This window comes from Schistocerca americana, chromosome 6, assembly GCF_021461395.2.
Source record: "Schistocerca americana isolate TAMUIC-IGC-003095 chromosome 6, iqSchAmer2.1, whole genome shotgun sequence".
Classification (NCBI taxonomy): Eukaryota; Metazoa; Arthropoda; class Insecta; order Orthoptera; family Acrididae; genus Schistocerca; species Schistocerca americana.
This window is the reverse complement of record NC_060124.1, coordinates 330,471,934-330,491,849: the sequence shown is the minus strand read 5'-3', so window position 1 is coordinate 330,491,849 and position 19,916 is coordinate 330,471,934. Positions and strand designations below refer to the sequence as shown.

Genomic DNA, 19,916 nt, shown 5'->3' with positions numbered 1-19,916 from the left:
ACCCGCCAGTCTCCCGTATAAGCCACAGATGACCCCGGACACCTTTGGTGCTGACGCAATCCACAACTTGCATATGACTACACCCTGCATGCTCAATACCACAGGCAAGGTACCCTCCACATCTACGATTGAGCCCCCTCCCCGCAGACATACTGAGTGCTCATTGAATTTCTTTCCAGTCCTGGAAACTACTTCCCAAATGGGACTTCAAAGTGTGCCTAACATTGGAGCTCCCAGTAATTAGTGAACCCGTCCCCCCATATTCCTGTTCAGACCTTGCTGAAGGAGAGGGTTGGGGGTTGTTTGTGGGAAGAGAGGTCATCGGTCTCATCGGATTAGGGAAGGATGGGGAAGGAAGTCGGCTGTGCCCTTTCAAAGGAACCATCCCAGCATTTGGCTGGAGCGATTTAGGGAAATCACGGAAAACGTAAATCAGGATGGTCGGACGCGGGATTGAACCGTCGTCCTCCTGAATGCACTGAAGGAGAGGGTACCTGTCCACCCTCAGGGTGACTGGGGACCCCAATGAAGGAGCGGCTCACAGGGGGAATGGACAAGGCCAGACAGCCAGCCTCTGAATTGCCTCTCCATCGCAAATGATGCAAAATTCAATGGCAGTTTGGATGCAACATGCTCCAAAAGTTAACTACTATCTGTACTGGCCAGTTGAAATGTTGGAAAACATGTTAAATTAATTCTTGTAAATTTTTGATAGAACATCTGAACCTCATTTAACTACTTAAAAAAAGAAGAAGCTTGAAAAGAGTGAACCAGTACAATTTGTCACTGAAAGCAACTGTTAAAACTGATTAAGTTATTTATTTAATGGCTTAGTAATATGAAATACCTAAGAGTGTTCCACTAACTATATATGTTGCTTAAATGGACTGTATCCAAACAAAAATTCAGCATTAATTAACATGATGAATTACTTAAAAGCAACTTCGAACACACATACGAGATGTAATCCAAAATTTTCGGGACTGGTGCTGTCATCTGGAAAGTAGGAGTAGTAGATCTTTGCACCACTAGGTGACGAGAGCTACATACCCGATGAGTCAGTGTGTGGAGTGGCATTCAGCTGGGAGGACATGTTGCATGTCCACAGTGATTTCCGTAATACTCTCTGTTTGGTGTGTGGCAATTTTACGATAGATTCGCAAACAGAACAGCGGACCTTCGTCAGACTGCATCTGATGATCCAACCTTCTTGTCACGGCAATGAGAGCTGGGTTTATGGTTATGACCCAGAGACAAAGCAACAATCGTCCCAGTGGAAGAGCCCTGGCTGGCTCTCCAAGACCCAAAAAAGCGAGACAGGTGAAGAGCAAAGTGAAGTGATCATCGTTTTCTTTGATACCAAGGGAATTGTGCACAAAGAATTCGTCCCACCCAACTAAACAGTGAATTCCACACACTACTGTGACATTTTGTGATGGCTCTGTGAAAACACGCGGCGACAATGCCCGAACTTTGGCGTCAAGGGAACTGGCTGCTGCATCACGACAAAGCACACTGTGACACGTCCTTGCTCACCGGGACCTTTTTGGCAAAATGCAACATGGCGGTTTTACCCCACCCACCATACTCACCTGTTTTGGCACCTTGCGACTTGGTGCTAGTCCCAAAACTGAAACGCAAATTGAAGGGCCGTCGGTTCGACACACTAGAGAGGATTCAAGACGCATTGTTGGTGGTGATAAACGCCCTCAATGAACAGACTTCCAGAAAACGTTTGACCAATGGCAGAAGCATTGGGACCGGATGGTACATGCGGACAGGATCTACTTCGAGGGTGATGGTGACCATTAGTCCAAAGGCAAGGTTTTCAACAGACGGCTGCACCAGTCTTGAAAATTTTGGATAGCACCTCATACCTTAAAAATTAAGATTCTTTTCTATGTTTCACATTCTTTTTTTAAAAAAAACCTTTGTTATCTAGGAGTAGTATTAATGCTTAAATTGATACACACTATTCTTGTCTTTGATGGGAAAGGGAAATTAAAGTTTCCTCCACTCAGTGACAACAGTGATAGTGACCAATAGAAACAAAGCAGCAGCTCTGGCTGGGGGGATGGGGCAGGTATTTGGTCACTGCCTTTTAAAGTAACCACCCCAGAATTCACCTGAAGTGGTATGGTGGGACCTTCAGAAACCTGTCCAGATGATGATGAGTTTCTCTACTAAAAATGACAACATTCATAAACATAATAAAATTTAATCGTCCTACTCAGACCAGTCACTCCCTTCAGCCAACAGCCTTGTCAAAGAGAGCAGAGGAGTGGACAGTGGTTCACACTCGGGCCCTTGGAATGGGAAACTGCTCTTAATGGGAAGAATCAACAATGATCAACAACATGAGGATGCAGAAGGCAATGGAAACCACTGCATTCAATAATCGTTATGTGTATCCACAGGTCATTTGGTCTTTAATTGAAAAAGTGTCATGATGATCTCTCCATTATACACATAGCAAGTAATAAGAGGATATAAGTTGCAAGTGCTACTCTGAGATGAAGAGGTTGGCACAGGAGAGGAATTTGTGGCGAGCCACATCAAATCATTAAGAAGACTGATGACCCAGACCAGTGAGTTGGAACAAAGATGATTAAAGAAAAGAGGCAGCCAATGAATGCTAAGAATACTGAACAGAAACACTTTTCATGAAAACAAGGTTCTGAAGACACTCATTCACTCACTCGCTCACTCACTCACAAATAGCAAAACAATGATGAATAATGCACTTCTGCCAACGACACTGAGAAAAGATTACATATAATCCTGAGAACAATGGAAGGTAAAGGAAGTTCAATGACATGACAAGGCCAGTGGGAAATCCAAGGCCCCCAGACAAGTTCTCACTATTCAAAGCAGATTTCACACAAGATGCCCGACTTTCTCTCTTTCGTGTATGTGAAGTGCAAATGAATATTATAGCCAGAACAGGCCACAGTTGCAGAAATTTAGAAAATTAACACTGGGACATGTCTAATAATCACAAATGTAGAACAAGCTCAGAGTCATTGTGAATTAAATTATAGATATTTGTCTATTAAAAGATTAATTACTTACTTATTTACATTATTTTCAATTACATATATGTGCCAGCAACTTTTATTTATTTTTATTTTTTTATATTAAAAAAGAAGACAATTTTACTACTGTACTTTCCATTTCCCCAGCACAGTACAGAACCTTAGGCACCTTTCTACACAAAATTTTAGTGCCATGGGTTTTCAGTTGCTCAAATATTAAACCAAATTTTTGTTTTTCTGCCAGTTCATGTTATATTCACACATTTCACAGTACTAGAGAAAAAAAAAAAATTGAAAAAATATCAATTTGAAAGATAATATGAGGATTCATATGATAAGCAGATTAAATTTAGTATCAGTAGATCAGCAAATGTGACACTTCGTTCCGCCACACTAACACGTCACTGAAAGTGTAACAGGCTGTTGTGTCTCATGAAGCAACTACTTGCAATAGAATTGCTGAAGGTTTTAGATGATCAATCATCTTAAAGTAACATCGACTCAGCTATAGTGCCCGTTTAAAAAAAATATGTAAATAATCAATGTACAGGTAACCCCCATTCATTTTTATATTAACCTTCCGCTTATTAAGTAAAGCACAGAAGTCTTCTCTGGCAACCACTTTGCAATTTTTTCCACATTTTAAAAGCATTGGCAAATATGAAAATCACACTATATGCTAAAAAAAAAGGAGCGATCCTGCTTTAAACCTAAATGCTTGTTTTTGTAGTCTAGCATAGATTGGTTGAACCCACCTATACCAAATGACAGCTTTGGATGGCAATAAGAGATGGTTGTGACTGTAAGATCCTCATTTTGCAGCTGGTCCATCCACAGGGGGTTGGGACCAGTGGTAGTACACGGATGGGCTTGGACAGGGTGGTGGGTTATAAAACCATTGCTTTCACAATGAGGGCAAAATTCTGGGTAATGAGACTGCATGATAGGTGAAGTGGTGGCAAAGGACCCTATAGTACTTTAGTTTTATTATTATTATTGAATAAAGAGGCAATAACTTGTGTCAACTAGCATGTATCTGTCAGAGTAACCTGGTGAAATCTCATTTGCCTAAAAAACCCAATGATGTTATCCTTTGCATTTTGAAGAAATCTGTGATTAATTTATAGTTATCAAGCAGGTTATTTTACTTACCTTTTCGTTGCACTATTAGCCGCAGAAGAGGCCGTGCATTCAGTAAAGCACGTCCAAGATTATCATCATTGTTGATGGGAAGCAGGTCTCCATCACGTGGATCAGTGTATGAAAGCAGAAATGGGACGTCTGACAAATGATGTAGTCGTTCCACTAGCTGCTGAAAGTCGTCATACCGACGCATCTCATCCCGGTTAACTGAGAAACGGCGGAACTCAGCATCAAACTGTCAATGAAAAATATTTTCTATGATGGAAACAATCACCACCTCTAATTTGACAACATTGGAAAATTAAATAGGAAGCAAAACTAGGAGGGACTTAGGAAGCAAAACTAGGAGGGTCTTATATTGCCTTAATAAGCATAAAATATGAAATAACCTCTTTCACAAAAGTTTTCATACATCCTGTAACTTGCTGATGTAGGACCTGAGTAGGCTGATGGTGAAAAAATAATATCTGATTAATCCTGGGGTCTCTAAAACTAACTCCAAAGGAGCAAAAACTTTCTACAAGTTGGGTGACTGATCAACCCAGACATAGTGCTGAACACTATTTTCATTTTACTATGATCGTAGCAAAGAAGGTGTGCAACAGCACCTATCCTGTTTAAAATCTTTTCACATAGTAAATACAAATGTTTATTATGATACTTGCCAATAGGTAACTGGCTGGAACTTTATACAGTCTTGCACAGAAGAGCAACTTCCAAACGAAGTCAATAGGCCAGGAATATAAAATAGGATTGGAAGCTGTGCAAGTTAGTGAGTTGTGAAAGAATCCAGTCTTTTCTTGAAACTTAGTAGAACTAACTACCAAACAAGCTTTTTGTACCACAAAAAGTTACAAATTAGCATTGAACAACAAAAAGCCCAGGTTGTAATGTCAACAGTTATGGAAAGGATAGATTGCTACTCCCTGTAAAGACACTTTGAGCTGCAGTTGACACAATGAAAAGACTATGACACATTTCTATTTCTCTCTCTCTCTCTCTCTCTCTCTCTCTCTCTCTCTCTCTACCTCACACACACACACACACACACACACACACACACACACACACACACAAACTGTTATCCACGATTGCTCAGGTCAGAACAAATTGATGTCCCCTCTCCTTCACTTTACACTGCTGTGTATGGATCTATTTGGATGAGGTATTCCTTTGTTCTGAGAACAGCCTCACCTAGTCGGATGTAACGGTACGAAAAGTTTAAATGAGAATTTGAACCAAGCAGCAACTTTGTATTTTTTGCACACAAAAAGCTTTACAAGAGTGTCATAGCAAGTGATGGAAAACATCCTAAATAGTATTATGATTTTTGGCTGTATTACAATTGCAGCTTAAGATATGATACTGTGAGAAGAAACTGACAGATTGAGATTGATAGGCCAAGCTGAAACAAGACTTCTGGAACAAATGACATTTCTTCAGAATTATTGAGATCCTTGGGAAAGCCATCATGACAAAACTATTCTATCTCGAATGCAAGACCCATAAAAGACAAATGAAATACTCTCAGAACATAATTACAATCCTATAGAATGCAGTAGCTACTGACATACCAATATTACTGACCCATCAGTTTTATAAGGCATGGTTGCACAATATTGACAAATTATTTTGAAAAAACTGGTAAAAACCGACCCAAGGGAAGATCAGTTTGGGTTCTGAAGGAAAGTAGAAACACACAAGGCAATACTGACACGTCTTATCTTAAGAGAGAGGTTGAAGAAAAGCTAATCTACATTTATAGGATTTGTTTATTTAGAGATATGGTTTCGACAATGTGGACGGGACTTCACTCTTTGAAAGTTTGAAGGAAGTAGGGATTAAATACAGAATCAAAAGGTTATTTACAACTTTTACAAAAACCAGCCTGCACTAAGTAGAGTTGAAGGGCATGAAAAAGAAGCAGTTCCAGTAGCTGAGAAGAGAGTTTGACAGGGTATATAGCCAATTCTTGATGTTATTCAATCTTTACATTGAGCAAGATGTGAGGAAAACCAAGGAGGAATTTGGAAAGAGAATCAAAGCACAGGGAGAATAAATTAAAACACGGCAGTTTGCCTGTGACATTGTAATTCTTTCAGAGATAGTGAAGGACTTGGGAGGTCAATTGAATGGAATGGATATAATCTTGAAAATATGCTATACAATGAACATCAACAAAACTAAATAACACGAGGTTGAGAGAATTAGATTATTAAATCCAGACTGCTAATAAGAAGAGAGGAATTTATGAAAAATAGATATTCGTTAACATAAATACTTTCGTGTATCTTTTCTATTGGTATACAGTTAGGACAAGAAGACAATAAGAAACTTTTGAAATATAGTGCTACAGGATGATGATGCTGGAGGTTACATAATTAGTGAGGAGCCATTGAATAAAATCGGGGAAAAAAGTATGGCACAACTTTAACTAAAAGAAAGGACTAATTGACAGGACATGTTCTGCAGCATGAATTTGGTATTAGAGTGAAATGTAAGAGGTGGGAGTGGGGGAGGAGAGGAGAACTGACAAACTGCATGTTGATTTCTGTCTTGGGTTCTTTTGCCGATGTCTGATGATTTTTGTGACATTTCCCCAGCATGAGTGGGTGGCATTGTCAAAGATTCGCACTCCATTGCTGATAGTGGACTGGAGTTGAGCTTGTGGCCGCAGATTATATGTACCTGGTGCACCAACATCCAAGAGCTTTTCCGTGGTCATCTCCGGTGCAGTTCTCCTCTTGCTACCTGCAATGGGGCTGCAGTACGGGAATCCAGGATTGGTTCACCTTGAGGCTTTCTTCTTTTTAGTTGAAGCTATTCTCATGTCTTTGTATTTTTATAGTTTCTCTGAACGAATGATTGTGACAGCTTGTCTACAGCGAGAACTTCCGTGTTAGCAAATTTTATTATGTGGTCAGCCTCACACAGTGCTCGTGTTCTGATACGATGGATTTCTCCACCTGCCACAAGCTACAATGCCACTCATGTTCTGTGATCCTGGTGTTAATTGATCATCCAGTCATTCCAACATAAACTTCTCTGCACACGCATAGTATGCAGTTTATTCCTGACATTGCAAGTGGGGCCCCTTTCCTCTGTTGCCGATCTGAGGGACTTTATGATCTTTGTTAATTTATAAATAGTCCGTACACCATGTTTCCACAATATACGGCTGATTCTGTCCATCATTCCAAGTGTCGCATCTCTCATCTGAAGTGCTGTGGCTCACATATTCGTCTCGCTCGCATTACAAGCAAGACGAGTATGTGAGCTGCGGCACCTCAGATATGAGATGCAACACCTGGAAAGTGTTCTGAGGAACAATGAGTACTCCACCAGTTATACAAAGAAGTGTAACAGAGTCAAAAACTTGGCAAAGTGACACATCAAAAAAGGAAGTGTCAGGTACAGCCTTTCTGCCACACACTTCCAGTGATGGGCAGAATCGGCCGTTTATTGTGCAAACACAGCATACAGACTATTTATAAACTAACAAAGGAGATCAATGAGTGTCTCATATCAGCAAAGGAGTAAAAGGGGCCCATTTGCAATATTGGGAATATACCACAACCCATATACATGCAGAAAAATTTATACTGGAATTACTGAATGATCAATCAACACCAGGACCACAGAACATAAGCGACATTGCAAGTTGCGGCAGGTGTAGAAATCGGCCGTGTCAGAGAATGCGCTGTGTGAGGCTGGGCACATAGTAAAATTCGCTAGCATGGAAGTTCTGGCTGTAGAGAAGAGCTGTCAGCTGCTTGTTCAGAGAAGCTGTAGAAATATACAAACATGTGAACAGCTTCACCAACAAAGAAAAAAGCCACAACGTGAACATATAATTGATTCACATGCTGCAGCGACGTACTGTTGCACGTAGCAAGAGGAAAACCGCACCAGAAATGACCATGGAAAAGCCCTTAGATGTTGGCATGCAAATACATCCTGCGGCCTTGAGCTCGACTCCACTCCACCACCAACAATAGAGGGTATATCTTTCACAATTTCAGCCACTTGTACTGGAAAAACATCAGAAAAATCATCAAACCAGGGTCGGCTGAAGAACCCGAGACATACATCAATAGGAATTAAAAGGAAGGTCAGCATTGGCCGTAATATTACCTGTTTAGGTATGGTTCCCTTGCCAATTCTCGGGTTACTAATTGCAGCAGTTTCCCACATTCTGCCCATATTCTGATTTTTGTTTTGTTTTGAATTTTCAGAATTTAACTGATGCAATAAGTATACTCCCATATCAATATGTCATAAAAAGTGTGTGACAGGCACTCATTAGTAACTGCATCCATCTGTTTCCACATGAGATGGCACATATTTGCTATTCTCTTGCAGACATGCTATGTTTCTCCCAGTTCATTTTCAGTCAGAGTGAAAGCCTAAAGTACAATGATGAAGAGAAATGGTAGCAAGATCTGAATCCTGCAGCACTCTAGTCCAAATTTCTTTCAACAAAGAGCACTCGTTTTTAACTGAGACAAACTGCCTCCTGTTGCTTAAATAGAACTTCATTACAGCTAAAGATGGGTTATGTATGCCACTGAATTCCAGTTTGGCAACATGGGTGTTAAAGGGTATACAGTCAAAGGCTTTGCTGAGATCACAAAGTGCAGCATGTATTAGATCCTTATTTCCAAATGCAGTTAACACATGGTCAACAACTTCAGTGACAGCATTAGTAGTATTTTACCACGTTGGATTCCAAACAGTTTGTTGAAGCAGAGAGAGCATGCTTTTTGAAATAGTTATTTAGCTGGTTGTACAATAGAGACTCTAATACTTTAGAGAAAAGTGGGACAATAGAAACAGGTCAGTAGTTTTAGGGCAGATTCTTATCTACTTGTTATAATTTTAGCAGCTTTGAGTGAATCTGGAAAAACTCTGCAGAGTCTAAACATGTATTAAAAATGAAAGAAAGAGGTTGATAGATAATTTTTTTATTTAATTGCATAATTTGTGAACCAACAGTGTCCATATTTCTGAACTTAAAGAACCCTGACACAGCTTTTTTATACACATTGCTGTCACATCAATGTAGACCACCACTGATGTTCGACATCAGCGTGCAGTAACTACTCACAGACAGCAGGTGGCATTACTAACAGTGGACCAAACTGTGATTCAGACCACTTTTTGATAAAATCAGTCTTGAGAGAGAAACTGTCACTAACAAATGGCAACAGAATGGGAAAGATGATGAAATGGAATACAGACAAACTGAACATCCCTGATGAAGTAAAAAAATACCAAGTAACACTAAGCAGAAAGTTGAGCAATGAAGAGACCACAGTAGGAGTAGATGAAAGGTGGAACAGGTTTGAAAAAGCCATTAAGGATGCTGCAGAGGAAATAATAGGCATAAGAAGGAACAGAAGAACCCAGGAGTGGTTTGATGAAGATTGCAGGTCAGCAATAGAGGAAAAGAACAGGGCAACAACAAAAGTGCTACAGAGAGAAACCAGAAGTAATGTGGAACAATATAGAGAATTAAGGAGAAGAGCTAACAGACTGTGCAAGAGAAAGAAAAGAGAGTGGGATAAGAAGAAATTTCAAGAACTAGAAGAACTAAAGGAACAGAGTGAAATAAGAAAGTTATATCATGCCATAGGCAAAATGAAGAATAGATTCCAACCAAAAACAATGGCCTGTTCCAATGAAGATGGGAAAAATGATAAGGGAGGAAGGAGAGATAGTGGGAAGATGGGCAGAGTATTTCAAAGATACACTAAGCACCAGCCTAGAAGATGAAGAGAGAGCTGCACAGGAAGGAAGAGTGGAGCCGGAAGTAGACAATGACACCAATGAGGCAAGAAAGCCAACACTACAAGAGGTCTCCCAGGCTGTGCACAAGTCAAAAAACAATCGAGCCCCTGCGGATGACAGCATGATTGCTGAATTAATAAAAACTGGTGGTGAGGCTGTAATAAAGGAACTGCACACATTAATATCAGATATATGGGAAGCAGAAACTATGCCAGATAATTGGAAAATTGGAATAACAGTCCCCATTTATAAGAAAGGGGATAGAACAGCATGTGAAAACTATAGAGGTGTAACACTCCTAAGTACAGCTTATAAGATCTTCACAAGTATATCAAACGAAAGGATACGGAAGTGTGCAGAAGGCATACTAGGGGAATATCAGTGTGGGTTTCGACCAGGCAGAGGAACAACTGATCAAATATTTGTGATAAGGCAAATGATGGAAAAGTTCTATGAATATGATATAGATCTGCATTTCTTATTCATCAATTTCAAACAAGCTTTCATAAATCAGCAAGAACTATACAGAGTACTGAAAGAAGTTGGTACATGTGCTAAATTAATAAGACTAATCAGAATGACAATGACAGTAACAAGAGCGAAAGTAAAGGTCCTTACCAGAACAAGTGAAAGCTTTGACTTTAATAAAGGTGTGAAGCAAGGGGATAGTCTCTCCACTGTCCTATTCAACATAGCCCTGCATAGTGCAGTAAATAAAATAAACAAAACAGGCACCATATTTATGAAAACTGGCCAGATATGTGCATACGCTGATGACATTGCTATAGTAGGAAGAAATACCAATACACTCCTAGAAACATACTGGGCAATGGAAACAGAAGCCTTAAAAATTGGCCTCATAGTAAATGAAAACAAAAGAAAATATATGGTAATGTCACAATCTGAGGCCAGAAGAACCCCTAAAAACCTAAACATCAACGGCAAATGCTTCAATGGAGTGTCCTCTTTTAACTACTTGGGAGCTCTAATAACAAATGATAACAGTATTGGAAAGGCTATAAGGGAAAGAATACAAGCAGGAAACAGAGCTTGCTTTGCAAATATGCAGCTTTTCAAAAGTAGCCTTGTTACAAGAAAAACTCAATTGCTAATATATAATTCCCTAGCCCGCCCAGTTATCACATACGGCTCAGAGGTATGGACATTGACAGAACATGATAAAAATGCTCTAAAAAGCATTGAGGAAAATACTACGCAAAATCTATGGGCCAATAAGGGAGGAAGAAGGCTGGAGAATACGCTACAATGCCGAATTACAAGAGTTAATACAAGGCAGGGACATAGTAAAATTTGTGAAATCACAGCAAATACGATGGCTAGGACACTTGGAGGGAATGGCAGAGGGTAGAATTCCAAAGAAAATGATGAAAGGCATGATCCATTCAGTTAGACGAAAAGGGAGACCTAGAAGAAGATGGATCGATGAGGTAATAATGGATATCAGCAATATGGGAGTCCGGGGGTGGAAAAGAGCAGGAAATAACCGAGAAGTGTGGACGAAGATTGTTGATGAAGCCAAGGCACACCAAGGGCTGTAGAGCTACTGAAGAAGAAGAAGAATACTTTAGAGAAAACTGGGACAATAGAAACAGGTAACTAGTTTTAGGGCAGATTCTTACCTACTTGTTATAATTTTAGCAGCTTTGAGTGCATCTGGGAAAACTCTGCAGAGTCTAAACATGTATTAAAAATGAAAGAAAGAGGTTGATAGATAATTTTTTTATTTAATTACATAATTTGTGAGCCTTTAACAGCTAAATTCTCCATCTACTCCATTAAAAACATCTATCTTAGAAAACATTACAATATTTCTTTCCTACTGTTTACTTTATTATGGAAAGGATAGACTGCTGCTCACCGTAAAGATGGAACTTTTAGTTGCAGACAGTAACAGTCTTTTTTATCTTTACGGTATGTAGTAATCTATCGTTTGTCGACATTTCAACCAAGATCTTCCATTGTTTATTTTTACTACTTACTTTGTGATTAGGCCCAAAGGACCACTCCATGTCATGGTTAAGGCTTCTGCTACCTTTCTCCTTTTGTCCTTGTCACCTAGCTGTAGTAAGTCATGTCTTACTCAATTGCTTTCAAGACACTACACTACAGCACCTGGACTGAGTTTCCTTTCACAATTATGATTCAATATTTCCAACATCTAATGGTGTCTTATACTTCATTTACTCCTCCTCCAGAACACAATACTGGGAAGTTCCAATATTTAGAACAATATGTTCCGACCTGTTACTACGTACCCCGCCCCGCACGTTCCATCCCCCTGTGCAGCATACATTATGACCAAGCAGAAAGTGTACCTATAGAATGTACAGTCAGTCATCATTGGCAAGCTATACACCAAAGACCATGAAGAAATAATGTTGGAAGTTTTCACAGAATAGCTGATTTGCTATTTAGCAGTGTGCCAATTTTGGTTTTCCAAAGGTGCCTGCGAAGGCTAAACAGTTGTTACAACCTGTAAACATACTATGTTCCACAACAGGGTTTATTGTGAAGCTGGTAGAGATTGTCAATAAATACTGCCAAATGGATTAATCGGATTCAAGAACACAATTTCTTGGTTGCTATTGGGCCTTAGATTTAGACAGTTTAGGGCTGCCCGAACCAGGAAGTAAGTCAGACAAATAGCAACTCAATTTTTCATAAGAAGTTACTATATATATATATATATATATATATATATATATATATATATATATATATATATATATATCTTAAAACTTACCAAACAAAAGCGCTGGCAGGTCGATAGACACACAAACAAACACAAACATACACACAAAATTCAAGCTTTCGCAACAAACTGTTGCGAAAGCTTGAATTTTGTGTGTATGTTTGTGTTTGTTTGTGTGTCTATCGACCTGCCAGCGCTTTTGTTTGGTAAGTTTCATCATCTTTCTTTTTAGATATATTTTTCCCACGTGGAATGTTTCCCTCTATATATATATATATATATATATATATATATATATATATATATATATAGAGAGAGAGAGAGAGAGAGAGAGAGAGAGAGAGAGAGAGAGAGGATTGCGAGTACACAACCATGAATTAAAAACCAGTAGAGGTATATAGTATTTCTGGAAGGATGAGGGAGTGGGGATGGAGGAAAAGTGCAAGAGGTTGTAGAAAAATGGGTCAGCTGCTTTTGTGCTCCAGATTTTTCTTTTTTTTATGGATAGAGTATTTCTGGAAAATGCATACAAAACTTGATTCTCCTAGTTCTGCTCATTGTACGTATATGGAGTTTCACAGGTGCAGGTCTTCAGTGTGATCAAGCCGACTCGTGTAGGAAGTTTTAATAAGCAAATGATATAGGATTTTGAAAATCACTTACAATCTGTCAGACATCAATCATAGTAGAGTTTTTGGCCAGATACTGGAAAATTATAGAATGGCAGTTCTCCTTGCCGCTGAACCTATATTATATAAATCATTTAATCATCATATTGTGACCTGCTTCACTGAAGATAAGTTACCAAAATAACACAATAAAGTGACAGTGTGTTTTTTTCCTGTCAATTATCTTCGTTGAAATGTCAGCATGGATAGTAAATGAAAGCAGATATTCTGCTTTCCCCCCCGTGATATTGCTTTACGGAGATGCTTGACAGCTTATCATTAGGAACAGTCTCAATATAAATGAATCAGTCTAAACTTCATTGACACCCCAACTGCATCTGATATGCAGATACGTCAACTATTCAGCTCATTTAATGTTTTCAGTAAATCCCATAACTATAGGAGAACATTCAAGGATGTGGAAGAAGTCAATGCATACACAGCAGTGAGATTTAACTGTGACAAGCTGCAAAAGTTTAAAAGCCATTTATGAGGTATGCATCACAGAAATAAAGACAGTAAGGAACAACTGATACTGCAATAATTACAGCATTCAACAATCTGTACACCCACCTTGTGTGACAGAATGCAGACTACAGTATTGAGAATGAATACAATATGGGCCACAAAACATTTCTGCAAATTCAGTGCTCTTCTGTGCCAATTTTTTAAAATTTTTTTAATGTTTGTCACTCTAAATCGACATTACAATAAATCTAAAAACAGAATTTGTATTTTGGATGAATGCAAACTGTCATCTCCAAGACAAAAATGGGTATGTAATAGTTATTGATATCAAATATTCTACAAGACAACACTTTTGAATTTGATTCAACTGGTAGTATAAATTCCATTTGGAAGACCTCTGTCACTACAGAAATAATAAAAGAAGACTGGTGACATCATAAACAGTAAAATATCTACAAGTACCTGTATGTGGCTTTGGTGGAATATTTATTAACAGTTGCAGTCATGAAGCTAACAATACTTTGATAAAAACATTACAAATCAAATATGATAATGAAATGATGGGCAACTTGTAAAATAACAAATCATTGGCTGGCAGTGTTTCATATCATGTTACTTTGCCCAGGTATTTTTATCTTATGAAATGAGGAATATATTCAACACAAACTAATGAAAAATTTCTTTGTGTATATTGAAGGAAAATGTACTAAATCTGATTTGATGGCTAGAGAGAAGGCTGTTAGGCTGGAGCCTACAGATGTAATTCATAACTAGGTCTGTAAAAGGCAAAAGATACCCTCCAGGGACATGTAAGAGACAGCCATACTTTACTAAGAAATGAGTAGTTCAACGAGACATAACGTGTTTATAAAATACGATTGGCTGTGGTAATCAGCAGTCATTTGCAATAACATGAAAGAAGAAACCTTGCCTCCCATTTGGAAAATATTTGTGGTACTAAAGTTTTATTTTGTAAACTTCAGTGGTCTTGTGCGGAGTACAGTCTTACTCTATAATTTAAATACTACTCGCAGCTCACCAAATTTCAAACAAAAAATCTTAATGAGACGACCGATTCTGCTAACAGTGCGTTTATGAGCACTTAAATACACGTCTGTATCACTTTTAGATTCAAACAAGCTTTACATGACGTCTCTATTGCAACATTGCTGTCATCGAGTATCCAATGTAATGATAACATTATAAAATGACAGGTTATGTTATACTAAATGCTTGACAAATTCGATTCTTGTCTTGAACATTAGAGAGCTGTCTTCGAGAAAGGTGCCATAAAATAATTATGTACCTCTAGACATAACTCGAAGCTGATGGTGACACAAAGTGAGAAAGTTTATGAATTACATCCCTAAAGGCTACTCACCTTACTTTTCACCTCGACAGTACCGCTGTCAACTTTATGTTGTGTCTTAGAACTCCTTGACATTTCGATAACATTTAAGCTTCACTTCACAAACACACAGGACGAAAAGCGCATTCTCACTATCTTGTATTTAAAGTAAAATAAAATTACAAACACACGAAATTTACTTCACATTACTGATTCAATCACCGTCGGCAACTAACGCAATGAGTGTACACATGACGTCACAAGAGGCACCTGCTGTAGTCTCAGACACGCACACAGGCGTCTAAAGCTAGCGAAATGAGGGATGCTCAACTACCGGACCTACCGATAGATGGCTCTACCAGCTGATTACTATCGTCTGTATTGCCCGCCATATTTGAATTTGCCAAGAAGTTTCTCTCGGTCTGTACGGTGTATAAGGAATTAAGGATTATCGAAATGGTGATTTCTTGTTCCGCTTTCAATTGTGCGAAGCGATGGAGTAAGGAAAGTGACTTACCATTTCACAGGTGATAAGACTGCCGATACAATACGACAACAATACAAACTTAGTGCGTTTGCTAATTCGATGTTTTTGAACAGGTTTCCTCTAAAGCACCCAGAGCTGCTAAAGAAGTGGATTACTTCCGTGAAGCGGAAAGATTTTAAACCTAAGTCTTGCAGTTTTCTTTGCGGAAACCTTTTCCCACAAGATGATTACGTAGTGAGCCCTGGAACGTGGAAGAAACGTCTCAGATCCGAAGCAGTGCCATCAATTTTTGACTTTCAGACACATTTGATGCCACCAAATAAGCAGCCACGACGACATTTTAGGATTTTGAGTGACTACGATGCTTCTCCATTTGAGGTAGCTAATTAATTTCCTTGCTATGTGTGTGGTTTTGACTCTTGTGAATTTATTTCGTACGGACACAGATGGGCTACATAGGTCTACGCAATGTTGTAATACAGTTCCATATTTTTGTTTTTCGCGTTCTGTCCTGGAATCCGTGCTTGATTTGCCCTCTGCAGAAGCTACTGATTGCGTGGAGAATGTTGTCAATGAGAATTCTTTCGTGGAAAGCATGTCCCATTTATCCAATGCAGAAGCTACGAATTGTGTCGAAATCGTTAGTATAAGGATGTTTTCACACCCCCAAAGTTTTCTTATAATATTTTTTCATCAAGCCTTGAGTTATTTCAATCATATATAACGAAATTGTTTCTTTATTTCAGAGTGCAGTTGGTTCTCAAGTAATTGATTGTGGTATACAGCCGAAAGTAGAAATGGAAGACAAGCGACCGAAACTTGCAATTTTTTCTCAGACATTGTGCACGAATTAAAACGTAAACTGAAGTGTGTCCGTGAAAAACTTCGAAGAAGAGAGAAGAAAGTGTTTTCCATGGATGACATCATAAGTTCATTGAAGGAGAAGGGGCATCTTCCTGAATAGTTACATAACTTCCTCAATCATCAGAAAGGAACACAAGTGGAATTAGTGTGCAATTTAGTGGACAACTCTCTCTCGTCAAAGGGTAATAGATACACAACAAATGTGAAAATGTTTGCGATGACTGTGTACTTTTATTCACCAGCAGCATATGAATACCTGCAAAAATTAATGCCTCTGACCCATAAATCATTGATTCCCAAAAGGGGGGCAAGTGTCGACTGTGAAACTGGCTTCTTAAAAGATGTTTTTAAGTAGGCCTACATTGATTCGAACCCAATTGTAAGGGACCAGTTCAGCAATTCATGTCTAATTGTAGACAGTGTGGCACTTAGGAAGCAAGTAGTTTGGGACCAAGGAACTAAGCAATACACAGGTTTTTTAGAGTTTGGTGGGGAAGTGCCTCAGTCAAAAGAAGTAATAGAGGCATCTGAGGCTCTGGTTTTCATGCTTGTCTCTATTAAAGGCAAATTTATATGCCCGATTGCATATTTCTTTATCAACGGTGTACAGGCAAATAATCAGGCCACACTGATAAAATCCGCTTTAGAGAGGCTGCATAGTTCTGGCATTAGGGTTTGGTGTGTTACATGTGATGGCTGCAAGGTAAATATAAGCACTTTACGTACACTTGGCTGTACTTTAAAATTTTCCAAGGGTGATTTTAAGAGCTACAATGTTTATTGTATCTTGGGCATGTCATATGATTAAGTTTGCCAGAAATGCTCAAGCAGAAGTATCTGGTATTGAGTCTCCAACTGGCATTATTAGATGGCATTTCGTTGAGCAATTGAACAAGGTACATCATCTCCAACTGGCACTATTAGATGGCCTTTCGTTGAGCAATTGAACAAGGTACAACAAGAAGAAGGTATGACATTTGCCAACAAACTATCAGGACAACATATAAGTTATGTAAATAGAAAAATGAATGTTTCATTAGCTCCACAGACTGAGTTCTAGTGTGACAGATAGTATAGAGTGTTTGAGGAGGGTTGGTGATCCAAATATTAAAGGAAGTGAAGCAACAGTAGAATTTTTGTATAATATTGATAGGATTATTGATATTCTGAACTCCAGAAATCCATTAGGTAAAGGGTATAAGAGCCCCCTGAGACTTGACAACAAATCTTATTGGCTTGGTATTTAAAAAAAAAAATTAAATTAAAAAAAATGGTTCAAATGGCTCTGAGCACTATGGAACTTAACAATTATGGTCAACAGTCCCCTAGAACTTAGAACTACTTAAACTTAACTAACCTAAGGACATCACACAACACCCAGTCAACACGGTATTTTCAGACACACTGAAAATTATATCAAAAGCTTAAAAATCATTGGTGTTCCATTGCTGCTCCATGCAAGAAATATTTTTGCTTTTGGGATAATTTTCAATGTGCAATCAGTAAGGCACATAGCTCTGACAAGTATGCTTCGTGTTGAATCTCCTTTGAAGTATTTGCTAACATATAAACTGTCACAAGACCACATAGAGCTTTTTTTCCCCTGCATTCGGTCCAGATGTGGTTGGAACAACAATCCAAAAGCATACCAGCTCAAATGTGCCATGAGAAAGTTGCTCTTGGGTAACAGTGTCACTGCAATGAATGGGAATTGCTCAAATTTTAATGTGTGTTGTTTGCCACCTGTTTATGATTTTCATGCAAGAAAGCATATAGTAGAAAGTGATGAAAGTGCTGCAGAAAATGAAGTAGAGGAGTGGTGTGCACTTCTTGATGATAAGATTAAGTTCTCATTTCACAAGTAAAACATACTCAATTATATTGCAGGGTATGTGTCATTGCGCCTTTCAAGGCAGATCACATGCAAAGACTGTCTTCACATACTGAAGCCACCAGTAGTTAAATCTGCATTAGAACTCTCTATGCTTTTCCCAATATGGCCAATAAAAATGCATTTGTAAATTTTGTTAAACGGGGAAAACTGGTTAAAACAGGTGACTGCATGTACTCTGTTGTAGAATACTCAGAAACTCTTTCAGATGATTGTGACTGCTGGGGATATGTGACAAACATATACAGGCCAAGATTTTGCATTGTGTTAAAAATAAATTTGTAGATTACCCATTTCCTGCTCTTCATGATTGCCGTTATGAAATTAGGATTGAGGACTTACATCAGACTCAACTTGTTTGTAAGATTGCATCTATACTCCTGCATACGCTTAAAAACATGTGGAAAAAAAGCCTGCTGAGAAAATTTTAAACAACAAATCAAGTATAAGGCAGAAGTTAAATAAACTCATATTGTTTAATCATGTATAGTGCTCAAATTGGAAAAATTATGTAATGGGACATTCCATGCAGATGGGTGCGGCATTTTGACAGATTTTTTAAAACTATTTTGTCCATAGATTTGTTGTTGTGTAATGATGAACTTCAAAAGATGAATCACATTGAAGTAAAATTAAGTCTTTACATCCTGTGTAGATATTGTAACAAAATTATAATTGTTTATTATACAAGCTTATTTTAAGATGTTTGGTGTTACAAAATATGCACTTGCATTAAAAACGGGTGATTTTTGTGAAATTAATGAAAAAAATGTGCTGAGACTTATTTGACAGATGGCTTTCAGTGTGAGAAAATATGTCCCTCAATAACTATGTTAACTTGAATTTTTCACTTTAAGAAAACAGTTTAATCACAGGATGGGTGTGATCTAATGAAGTATGCAGTGGCCCTATGTTTCAAACAGTAATGTTTGTGGATACTCTGCAACATAAGAGCAATAAAATTGTTACTCTGTTAATTCTTGTTTTAATACTTCCTATAATGAACACAATGTTCCAGTTGATCATAAGCATTCTTATTACTTTATAACCATTCTAGAATAAGGGGACCTGAGTCAGGCAAAACCTAATTTTTCTGAATTTTGTCCTTATTTTGTTAGGATGTCTTTCTATTATATTTTCCTGTGGAAAGGAGTGGGGGGGGGGGGGGGGGGAAAGAGAATGCAAATAATCATATAGAATTATCTTTCTAGCATTACAAAGTACAGAATACAGTGATTACAGGTACACGTGGAAATCTAGGAAATTTCAGTATTCATGTTACATGCCTAATTTTCATCAACATTTACCTTAATTATACGGTTACACTTTTTGCTGATTTGAACTGTGTACTACATGTTAAAAAGATTTTGTTTGGTCATAGTAATAAAAGCATTTCATTTTGTTAGTTCTTATGTCCCATACGGAACTGAAATTATCGAGTTATGATGACAAAGGAAGGAAATAACATTAAGGAATCTTACTTCACAGAAATTATGTAACAATGGTTAC

At 38.2% G+C, this 19,916-nt stretch overlaps 1 protein-coding gene across 1 annotated transcript in view; it reads right to left on the bottom strand.

Moving 5' to 3' along the window:
• The window catches only part of LOC124619222 (partitioning defective protein 6), a 138,802-nt gene extending 123,349 nt beyond the window's left edge, over positions 1-15,453 (bottom strand). Inside the window, exons 1-2 of the mRNA XM_047145447.1 lie at positions 15,199-15,453; positions 4,188-4,413 (exon numbers count right to left, since the gene is read on the bottom strand). Of these exons, the coding sequence (XP_047001403.1) occupies positions 4,188-4,413; positions 15,199-15,261 (289 nt within the window). The 5' untranslated portion in view covers positions 15,262-15,453. The remainder of the gene's footprint in view (positions 1-4,187; positions 4,414-15,198) is intronic.
• Between the last annotated feature and the right edge of the window lie 4,463 nt (positions 15,454-19,916).